Consider the following 11,684-nt stretch of genomic DNA (forward strand, 5'->3'; position numbering starts at 1 on the left):
TGATGCTGGTTATGCTGCTGATGATGATGCTGGTGATGATGCTGGTGATGATGCTGCTGATGATGATGCTGGTGATTATGCTGGTGATGATGATGCTGGTGATGATGATGCTGGTGATGATGCTGGTGATGCTGCTGATGATGATGCTGGTGATGGTGATGATGATGATGCTGCTGGTGATGATGCTGGTGATGATGATGCTGGTGATGATGATGCTGGTGATTATGCTGGTGATGATGATGATGCTGGTGATGCTGCTGATGATGATGATGCTGGTTATGCTGCTGATGATGATGCTGGTGATGATGCTGGTGATGATGCTGCTGATGATGATGCTGGTGATTATGCTGGTGATGATGATGCTGGTGATGATGCTGGTGATGCTGATGATGATGATGCTGGTGATGCTGCTCTTACTTCTGTTGGCAGTCGGGTGCACGAGCACAATTAACACCCCGCCCCCCCCCCCCCCCCACCAATATGTATAACATCTCAACATATTTGTCATTAATAGCAACACTGTGTGTGACCTTAATAGAAATAAAACGTATATAATACGCGACATTTCGGGCAACGTTACTATTATTCATACTTTACGTGCATATTGTGAAAGAGAACGTTGTCCTTGATACGTTCTATTGCTTATCATTAGGGCCCATTGTCAGTCCACTGCTGGATGATGGCCTCCTCACGCCGTACAGGTCCGTGGGCAGTTACTTGACCATACTTCACCACGCTGGGTCAGTGCGGGATAATGAAGTGGGGGGGAGGGCGTCAGGGCCGGTTCAGCAGTCACTCGCCACTGATGTGAGCCGTGGCCATAAATCATACTCTGGTGGCCGGGTTCATTCATCATTTCCATGTGAGCGCGCTAACCCGCGGCACCACCGCTCCACGCCACGACGCATCACCGAGGCCTCGCGAATACACAAATAAATACGCACCAAATGAGACACTCGAGGAATTCCCCGTGGGAAATCCCACGGGAAATTCTTCGCACGTGGACGCGAGCAAGGAGTGGAGGAGAGTGGTGGGTCAGGGGTCGGGCTGGTGGTGACATCAGATCCCATCGACTTATTCACCTCTCCCTCTGACGTAGCCACACACCTCCACTCCCCTTCACTCACTGCTCCCTCCCCCTGCTCTCGCCCTCCCCACCGTTCTCCCCTCCGCCATCACCCCCACCACTTCCTCCTCCTCCTCCCCCACCACCACCGCCCACACCGCCTCCCTCCAACCACCAACTTCCATTTCTTTCTTCCTCTTCCTTCCTGTCCTGCCTCCCACTCCCTACCTCCCTTCCACCCCCACCCTCCTCTGTGTAGATATAGAGGCGGAGGCTTCGACGTACCTGCTCGCAGAGAGAGAGAGAATCAGTGGCTCGCCTGCACACCGCTAACCAAGCCGCCGTCTCGCTGGGCTCAACTGAAGCGCCGCAAACTTTAATCGCACGGGGTTTAAACACGCACGCACGCGCGCGCACAGGGACACGCTCTTTCACGAGTAATTCGTGAAGCCAACAAGACCACGGGCTTTTTTATAAGATCATATCGATCAACTCGTTTAGGAAGTTTTGAGTGCGGCGGGCGATCAAAAGGCGGAGAGAATGGCTCCGAAACTGCACAACTCTGTCGGAATCATGTCCATCTCGGCAGGTAAGAAGCTATTGTTGTTGATGGTTGCGGTGTTTGGTGGTGGTGGTTGGAGAGCGGTGGTTTAACACTTAGGCTTTCGCGACCAAAATGTATCCTCTTTATTATCGTCAACGAAACATTTGTGTATCTACGCGATCTAACCCACAACAACAAAAAAACTTCTGTTATGGAGAGCGGTGGTGTCGTGTGGTTAGCTCACTGCGCCGCGAACCCGACCACCCGAGTTCGATTTCCGCTCGCCACCAATAAACAGTGGCGAATAGACAGACAGTCTCGTCCCTTCACCTGATGAAGGCCGCATGCGTTGTGGCCGAAACGTCGTGATTTTTTTGTTATTTTATTTTCACCTACGTGACTTTACCCAATAGAACCAAAGAGTATGGATCCTAGCAGTCACGAAAGCTTTAAATCTAGAATTGGCGAATAGTTGTTGAACCTACCTGGGCCTCTCCTAGGTCGACTCTGCCTCAAACGAGTGCCCGGTTCTGCGGTGTTAAACATCGCCTTTGGGAGACAGAGGCGGCCGGATGTGGTGCTAGCCACACCATTCCCTCGTGTGCCGTGCCGGCCTTCGTGTGTCCTTCGCTCACAGCGCTTGCCCCCTCCCCCCCCCCCCCCAATAATCTCTTGTAGTTATACGGATGATCTCTGTCTTTGTGTCTTTTGCTGTTGCGGTGTGTACTGAACACCGTCACTGGGGAGACAAAGGCGGTCGTGCGTGCGTGGTGCCACCCTTGCTAACGAAGAGAAGCGGAAAAGTTTAAATTCAGCAGCAGCATCGGTATCGGTGTCCGGTGCTCGCTGGCGGCGCTTAGCCCGGCAGTCCGCGAATGCCGGCGACTGGCGGAGTGTGTCGGTGGGCGTCTCTCACCGCGTGTCTGGCGTCCCCCCCCACCATCCCCCACCACCCCCCCACCAACCCCCATGTTCTCCCCCCCACCAACCCCCACGTTCTCCCCCCCCCACCATCCCCCCACCCCCCCCCCACCAACCCCCACGTTCTCCCCCCCCACCCCACCACCGCCCTAGGGTCCCTGCTGCTCGCCATCGAGAGCTACGCTCCGGGCCGCTTCGAGCCCACGGCGCTGGGCCTGCTGCTCCTCGTCGTCTCCGCGCTCCTCGCATTCGCAGGTTCGCCGCCTCCTCCTCCCCCTCCTCCTCCTCCTCCGCACTGCGGGCGAGGGCTGCGGTTGGGGGGTGGCGGGGTGGAAACCAAAGTCTGTTCCACACCCGAGCAGCAATCGGTTGCGCAACCGAAATCGCGCGGGCGACCTTGGTTAATCGCGCGCAACTGAGCGAGTATTTGCGCAAAAAAATGTCAAAAAATGGCATTTCCTATTCGCTGGCAAATGTGCAACACGTGCTGAGATGCGTCGCGGAAAATCGCTGAGCAGATCGATGCCCTTACACATCGAAGTCGGCTGCCTACGCGGCAGCAATCGATTGCGCAACTAGTTGCAGAGATCCCCACACGTATGCGATGCAATTGCACGCAACCAAGTTGCGCAAACTGGTTGTTCGGATTGGTCGGCTCCTACCCAGACACGCCCCCCACCCCTTTATCCCCCCACAACGCAATCGGCACTCCCACCACCGCCATTCACGTGGCTTATGAATAACTTTTTCTTTGTTTTGATAACTTATTTTTTATTTTAGTGCCTTTTTTTGTCCCCATTTCTTAATTCATTCATTCGTTTTGGATTTTTTTTTTCTTAGTAGTCGGGTTTTCATTTGCTTCGTAGCGGCTGTATTATGGGATTTGGTCCTTTCAATATAATTAATGCATAGCGTTATGGGACACTACTGTTAACAAGAATGACGCAGTATAAAATGAAACTATTGTTATTACCGGTAACACAATTTACATTATGTATGTTCTTAGAACTGTCTTAAATCCAAACTGTCCTTAATCCCAAGCTTCTCACCGCACTTTGTCCCTTAACCTGAACCCGATCCTCGAACGTCGACTCCATCCGTACCCCCCCCCCCCCCCCCCCACACACACATTATTCCCACACACGAGAAACGCTTTGCAACCGTGGCCGCACCACGGGAAGGGGAGTCGGATCACAAGAAGTTGTAATCCGTGGAAACGGAGAGAAGGAATGGGACGGAGAAGACAGCAGAATGCGATTGGACAGGAATAGGATGGTAAATGAGAGGAGAAACGGGAGCAGAGGGTCAGGAGAGATGAGGATGGGGAGGAGGAGGCTACATCGGGGCCTCGACGATGCTGCTGCTGCTACTTCTGCTTCACGGGGCGGCGTCTGTTTTCACAGTGGGCGGCGGGGAAAGGGGAGGGATTCTGAGTGGGGGGAGGGGGCTACTTAAGTCACGTGATTTACGGGAGGCTTGAGCTAGTTTAGAAATAGATAGTGTGCGTATATATGAGATGGGAAGGATTGGGAGTGGGGGGGTGGCCACACACAAGCCACGTGATTTACGGGAAGGATTTAGCTCATTTAGATGTAGACACATTTACATGGCTTTCGCTTACATGTTGCCCTGGCCACGCCCGCCGGAGCCTCAATCTCAACTCCTATTGGCTTTCACTGTGGGGGTTTTTTTTCCCCCCTTCTTCACGGCAGCGTCACAGGAAGGGTGCCAGGCAGGCGAAGCTCTTAAGTGGCCTGGGGTGGGGGAGCAGTCCCCCGCACCCCTCCACCGCCCCGTCAACCCGCCAGGCCCTGACCCTCGCCACTAAAATCCGTTGCGGGGGACAATAGGGTTTGTGGCTTGGTGCTGGCCACCCACCCCGTCGTGCGCCGTACCGGCCTTCATAAGTGCTGCTCGCTTACAGGACTTGCCCCAAACGTCTGTTAAGGCTCCACGGGGGATCTTTGTCTTTTGGAGGGGAGGGGTTAAGAGCCAATGTTCACAAGTCATTTAAAAAATTGGAATGGAGCGGTGGCGCGGTGATCGGCGCACTGCGCTGTGAACGCCGCGAGTCATCACTAACATCAGCGGCGTCTGTCCCATTCAATCCATATCTCCCCCTCCCCCCCCAAACCCCCCACTTAACAAACCGACACTGACCAGAGTGGTGAAGTATCGTTTTTATATAAATAAACAACAATTTATTCGTGAAAAAATATACAGATAGAAAGTGCAGTATACGTTTTACCTCTTAAATTGTGGCAAGAAACGTGTGCGGCATTGCCACCTGGTGTCTAACCACATCCACTGCAGCGTCACTCCATCATCACGATATCGGCAAAAAAGGGTCCAATAGAAGTGACTGCTCAACCCGAGCTATTGGTGCTTTCCTATTGGCATTGCGCTTGTGCTGGTCGTCTTTCGGCGTTCTCTGGTTTAACACTGGTGAGGCAAGGCCATAAAGGACAAATGCGTACATTGTCAAGAGCACGTTTGATTGCGTGTTTTACCACAAGCACGTGCCGTTCATGCTTTGCAATGGGTGTGTCTATTTGCTGTTTGAACATTTTAACACCTGTATTTTTTCCAGAAAGCCTGTTCTTTTTCCAACTGCGCGTTACAATGGTCACCACATAGTCTCATCATGCGCGCCGTTGTGGCGATTGTCATACCCATAATATACCAGACGAAAGTTTTGCTTGCCGGCTGGCTGGCGGACCGGAGAGATAGAGGGCGCAGAGATGGACAGACGGACTGTCATGTCCAAAGGACGCGTGGACTGCTAGTAAATAACATCGAGCCCTGCTATTCATTCCCCCTCCCCTCCACATCTCCCCACCACCTCCAGTAGGTCAGATAGTCCGCACTTTTAAAACTCCGTGTGTGCGGTGATGGCACTGTGCTGTTAACACGTGTGCTTTTTGTCGGTGCTGCCCTCTTTCTATCTGTGCTATCTATCTGCACTGCCCGCATTCTGCCCATGCTGGCCTCGTTCTCTCCGCGCTGCCCTTGCGCTGCCCTCATCCACTATCCCCCCCCACCAAACCCCCACAGCCATCCGCAGGCTCCAGTGCGAGGCGTCGGTCTTCGTGAACCTCTGCCTCATCCTCTCGGCGCTCTGGGCCGGCCAGGGGGTCATCATGGTGCTCATGGGCCAAGGGGCGATCGGCCGCGACGAGCAGAGCACGCGGCTGGCCCTGGCCCCGGGCCTCGTGGCCTTCGCCCCGGCCTGTCTGCTCCTCTGCTTCGTGGGCCTCGTCAAGGGCCCCGCGCTGCTCGCCGCGATGTCGGGCGCGGTGGCCTTCGCGCTCTCGCACCGCATCGCGCTCCTCTACGCGGGCCCCTCCGCCGCGCCGGGATTCGGCTCCTCCGGGGTGGCCGCCAGCTACCTCGTGGTGGCCCTGGTGGGCCTCTACTACGGCGCGGGCCGCATCGCGCACTACCTGAGCAGGGGCGCGCTGGGCCTGCCCGGCACGGCCGGCTCCAACAAGCAGGGGGCCCGCGGCGGAGAGGCCGCGGGGAGGAGGAAGCGCGTCCCGGGAGACGCCAACGAGACGGCGGTGGCCGGGTACGCGGCGTGCGCGCTCGCGGCCAGCGTCCTGGGCTGCAGGGCGCTGGGCATCACCGCGCAGCTGAGCGGGGGGCAGGTGCCGTGGCTGGGCGCCGCCTTCGCCCTGCAGCTCCTCGTCTCGGTCCTCTCGTTCCGCTCCAACGACGCGCTCGGCGGCGTCTTCTTCGCCTTCGCGTCGCTCGTCAGCAGCGGCGCCGGGCTGCAGCTGGGCCTCTGGGCGTGGCACAGCGGCGGCGTCGTGGACGGCTCCGTCTCCCTGCTGCCGCCCCCGGCCCCCGTCGTCCTCGCCGTGCTCTTCCTCGTCGCGTCCCTCGCCGCCGCCGACCGCAGCCTGGCCGAGGTGGCGGTGGGCCTGGTGCTCGCCGCCTCCTGCGTGGCCGTCGCCTCCGACTCGAGCGGCTTCCTGGGGGTCGCGTCGCTGCGCGCCGCCGTCGCCGTCTTCCTCGCCGCCCTCGCCTTCTTCTTCGTGCGCCTCTTCAACCTCGCGGGCGGTCGGCACCGGCTGCCCGAGGGCCAGGGCCTGCTCACCAGGGCGCTGTTCCGCATCGGCTTCCGCCCGGACCTCTTCACCGGGGCCGACGACTCCGCGGCGCCCGTGCTCGGCTACTCGCGCTACACGGACGCCGAGTCGCTGGGCCACGCGTGCAACGCCCTGGCCGCCTTCGGCATGACGCTGGCGGCGCCGGCGGACGCAGCGGCCGGGCCCCTGAGCACGCTGGTGCTGCCCTGGGTGGTGGTGGCGGGCGGGCTCCTGCAGTTCGCGGCGGGCGCCATCTCGTTCTCGCGCGGCAAGACGCTCGAGAGCACCGCGTTCGTGTTCTACAGCCTCATGTGGCTCATCTGGGGGGTGACGCGCTACGCGGGCCTCGCCGCCGCTGGCGAACGCGGCTTCGACCTCTCGGCGGGGGTCATCTGCTTCATGGTGCTCAACCTGTTCGTGGCGCTGGGCACCGTCTTCCTCAGCAAGATGTGGTTCGCGTCGGCGCTCTGCTTCGAGCTCATCATGGTGAGCTTCCTGCTCGAGGCGCTCGGCGCGCTGCCGCGCCGCTACGACGAGGCCGTCACCGTCATCTTCGGCCTCGTCAGCTGCTACTGCTTCGTGGCGTCGCTCTCCGCGCAGACGCTGCACCGCTTCGCGCTGCCCGCGGGCAAGCCCTGGATGCAGCTGGGGGGCCCCGCGGGCGCGGCGCACGCCTCCTGCCCGCACCTCTCGTCGCACAAGGCCTCCTCCGTGCAGCAGATCGCAGGTAATGGACCGGGGGAGGGAGGGAGGGAGTGGTGGTGGGGGATGCGGGGGAGGGATGGACATGGGAGGAGATGGGAGCGACACCGTGAACTCTATCACTATGCGCATAACACCATGATGGTGATTGTGATCATTCTGATGATCACAATGATGATCACGAAAGTGATCAGGATGATGATCACCATTGTAATAAGAATGATGATCACAATCGTGATCATCATCCTGATCATCATCCTGATAATTCTGATGATCAGGATCATGATCACGATAGTGGGTCATGATGATGTCGTAACTTGCTGACCCGCCCATACTGGACATCTGTGAGAAAGAGCTTCACAGCTCATCGGATTCCTCGTGCAGTCTAAATAAAGATTCCGACGATGACACATTCTCTCCGCACGTGTGCGCTGCCCGTTCTACGACTGACCTGCCCGTCGCGCTGTGACCCTGACCACTGCCCCCCGCCCCCGCAGAGATCATGAAGAACGGGGGCACGTGCGGGGTGCCCACGGACACCGTGTACGTGCTCGTGGCCGCGTGCAACCGCCCCGAGGCCGTGAGGAAGGCGTACAGGTGCGGGGAGACACGTGGCATGGGGGGGGGGGGTAGAGGGGGGGCTGAGAGAGAGGAGAGAGTGGAGATGGGAGAAAGAGGAGGGGGAAAGTCGGGAGAGAGAAGGAGTCGAGGTTATGGGAGCGAGAGAGTTGAGACAGAGAGAGAGAGTGGGTACATTCCTCGTGCTGTGAGCATCACGACACGAGACGAACAACAACTCCCTTTGGGGACTCTCGGAGCGAGTAGTGCACCACCTTGTGGCTTCCATTCCTCCCTCACCTCGCCTCGCTCCCCCCCGCCCCTCGGCAGGAGCAAGAAGCAGGCCGAGCACCGGCCCATGTCGCTGTGGATCTCGGGCACGCGGCAGCTGGAGCCGGTGCGCCACCTCTTCTCGCCGCTGCTCTGGGGCCTCATGGAGGCCGCGTGGCCCTCGTCCGTCAGCCTCGTCATCAAGAGGGGTACCGCTCCGCGCGCAGAAACATCATCATCATCACCAGCGGCGTCATCATAACCGTCATCAGCATCGCCGTCATCATCAGCATAACCATCACGATCAGCACAACCGTCATCAGCTGCAGCATACTCATCAGCGGGCACGATCTAACCACGGCTGGATCCATGAGTCCCAAGTCGTCGTCTGTCGGCTTCTCGCGATGCGACGATCCACGCAGCGCCTGCACGCGAGCCGCCCTCCCCGCTCCATCTCCTCCGTGGACGTCCCCTGCGTGCGCCTCGCCCAGCAGCGGAGCGGCCTTCGCAGGCGCCGCTCGCTAACAGCACTTGCCCCAAGAGTCCGCTAAGGCTACGCGGGGGGTCTTTGTCTTTGTCGCCGAGCAGGGGAGTGGGTGGACAGCCTGGGCATGGGCGACGCCGCGTCGCTCATCGGCACTCCGGACAGCATTGCGGTGCGCTACCCGGACTGCACGGTCACCACGCAGCTCATCGACCTGGTGACAGCCCCCCCCCCCCTCCCTCGCTCGCTCCCCCTGATCCCCAACCTCCCTCCCTGCTCCCCCGATCCCCTCTTTCCCTGTTGTCATCCCCTCCTCACTCCCTCTGTCTCTCACTCACTCCTGATCCCTTTCCCCTGATCCCTGCCTCCCACTCTGCCACCCCACGCCCTCCCTCCCTCGTTCCTACTCCCCCATCCCCTGCTCCTTCTCCTCTCCCCTCCTCCTCGCCCCCCCCCCCCCCCATTCTCTCTGCGTGCTCCCCCCCCACTCACTCCCCCCACTCCCCCACTCTCTAACCACCCCGCCCCTCCCCCTAATCCCCAAATTCCCTCCCTCCGATCCCCGCCCCTCCTCCCCCCAATGACGCGGGTCCCGTGCCCCCTCCCCCCTCCCCCAGGTGGGCCCCATCGCGGTGACGTCAGCGAACCCCACGGGGGAAGCGGACACGACTCATCACAACCAGGTGTACGCCAAGCTGGGGGCACAGGTACGGGTGGTGGGGGGAGTGGGTGGGGGGGGTGGGGGGGTGTGACTCGATTGTGATGGTCGTTGTTGATTTGATGGAGTTACAGATGGTGATGGTCGTGGTAGGCTCCATAACGACAACGATGATGGTGGCAGTCTTGACGACGATGACGATGGTTGTAGTGGTAGTCTCCCTTGACTGACTCGGTGATGTTGATGATTATGGTGGTGGTGGCGGTGGTACCGGTAGACTTTCTTGATTGAATAGATGCTGATGATGATGTCGATGATGATGTCGATGATGATGCAGGTGGACGGGGTGCTGTGCGATGGCCCCTCACCGGAGAACATCGCCTCCACCGTGGTGGACTGCACCAAGATCGAGGAGGGCGCCCTCAAGTTCTTCAGAGTCGGCCTCGTGCCCAAGTCCAAGGTGAGCACACCGCGGCTTCCGCGGACGTCTACTCGGAGCGCGCGGCTGCCGCGGATTTCTCCCGCGATGCTCCAAGGTCACGAGGCAATGCCTAGAGCCCTAGACCGATCATCGCATCGCGTGAAACGTGAGAGATGGCAGCGGCATTGGGAAGGCCTTCATTCAGCAGCGGATTGATCGCGGATGATGATGATGATTAAAGAGAATATTCTTACCGACGATGTCACTGCGCGATTACCGAACATGTGGATGTGTCTGCCTGTGTGTGGGGAGTGGTGGCGCAGCGGTTGGCGCACTGTGCCACGAACTCCGGCGACTCGATCTTGATACCCCGCTCGCAGCCAAACGTATCTCTCACCCGATCTTGCACATCCCCTAGGTCGACTCGGCCTCAATTATTAATACCTCTAAACATCGGCACTGGCGAGACAAATCCGGTCGGGCTGTCATGGTGCTGCCGTCCACCCCACCCCCTCGTGCGCTGTGACGGCCTTCCAAAGTGCTCACCGAGAGCACTTGACCCAACATTCTATGTAGACTACACGGCGGGGGGGGGGCCCTTTTGTCTTTATCTTCGCGCAGGTGCTGACGATGTTTGAGGAGGTGCGCGCTCGACTGCAGCCCGCGCCCAGCGGCGGTTTCACAAACGTCGGCTTCGACTATGACGAGGAGGAAAAGGAGGAGAAGGAGAAGGATCGGGAGGTTCGCAACCAGGACTCGAACCCGGGTGTCGCGGGCTCCCAGGAGGACGGGTCGTCGGAGGTGGCGTGACCCAGCAGGGGTCGCTTGACCCCACCGAGAAATGGACACCCACCGCCCGGCGTGGATCACATTGCGTCGATTCACGTTGCATGACGTTCACATTGCATGACGTTCACGTTGCATGACGTTCACGTTGCATGACGTTCACGTTGCATGACGTTCACGTTGCATGACGTTCACGTTGCATGACGTTCACATTGCATGACGTTCACATTGCATGACGTTCACAATGCATGACGTTCACATTGCATTGGTTCCCATGACACTGCGTCAGTTAAACTTGCATCGACTCGCATTGTATTTCGTGCGATCATACGCTTTTCATTGCATAACTCCATAGAATCACGTCGCCCGACCTTACACTCGCATGCATTTCTATTTCAATGTACAGGACTTAATTCATATACCGTATTGTGACTCCCAGAGTGAATCGATCAGCAACTTTTCTCGTGTGGTAAAATGTGGCTACTCTTGCTTCCTCCAGGACGTCTGGCCAACGTGGAAGAGTAGGCCAAGTACCCTCTCCGAGAGTGGGGGGGGGGGGGGGAGAGGGGGCTCTGCTCTGTTTAGCTCCCTCTAGTGAAGGCCTCTTCCTCCAGCAGTGACGTGGGTGTGAACAATTTCAGGGCTGCGCCTTTGCTTCGTGATATCAACTCGCAAGTTGCACAAACGAGAGAGACGCCTCGTGCTTTTGCCATTGCTGGAGAGAGCGTCGCACAGACGGGTTCATGAACCCTCCTCCGCTGACGCCACTGCCGTGGCCTCCCTCCGCGCGTGGCCCAGCGGGGCTCTGGGGGCTTCGCGACTCCTTGCGTGGATCCACCGAAACCCCCCTTTGCCTTGGAATGCCACCGGCTGCCTCGACTGTGGCTGCGCCACCGCGTGCACCCACGCGTTCGTCCGTCTGTCGCCGCAGCCCTCGCGTGAAGGCGAATAGGTCACGTGGCTGCGTGAGCGCACTCCCAAGTTAGCGTACGTAGCTGTTAAGTAACCGTGAATCGATCATTTCTCGGATTGCCAATGTGGAGAGGGGCGAGGACGGCCGGAGTGAGACAAGGTTACGCTTTGTAAAAAATGTATTTATTTAATTTGTAAGGTTTATTTTGCGTTTTTATGCCCGTGCCGTGATGTGTTCACTGAAAAATAATAAACGTGGCTTTTAAGTTAA

At 58.5% G+C, this 11,684-nt stretch overlaps 1 protein-coding gene across 1 annotated transcript; it reads left to right on the top strand.

The window, feature by feature from the left end:
• Positions 1-1,639: 1,639 nt before the first annotated feature.
• Positions 1,640-11,684, top strand: LOC116943461 (uncharacterized). The gene is made up of 9 exons (XM_032956250.2): positions 1,640-1,655; positions 2,685-2,786; positions 5,586-7,349; positions 7,822-7,921; positions 8,213-8,361; positions 8,741-8,853; positions 9,254-9,343; positions 9,632-9,754; positions 10,337-11,684. The coding sequence occupies exons 1-9, from the start codon at positions 1,640-1,642 to the stop codon at positions 10,523-10,525; spliced, it is 2,646 nt and encodes an 881-aa protein (XP_032812141.2). The 3' UTR covers positions 10,526-11,684.

Source organism: Petromyzon marinus, chromosome 18 (assembly GCF_048934315.1).
Source record: "Petromyzon marinus isolate PM22_M1 ecotype Great Lakes invasive population chromosome 18, UKy_Petmar_22M1.pri1.0, whole genome shotgun sequence".
Classification (NCBI taxonomy): domain Eukaryota; kingdom Metazoa; phylum Chordata; class Hyperoartia; order Petromyzontiformes; family Petromyzontidae; genus Petromyzon; species Petromyzon marinus.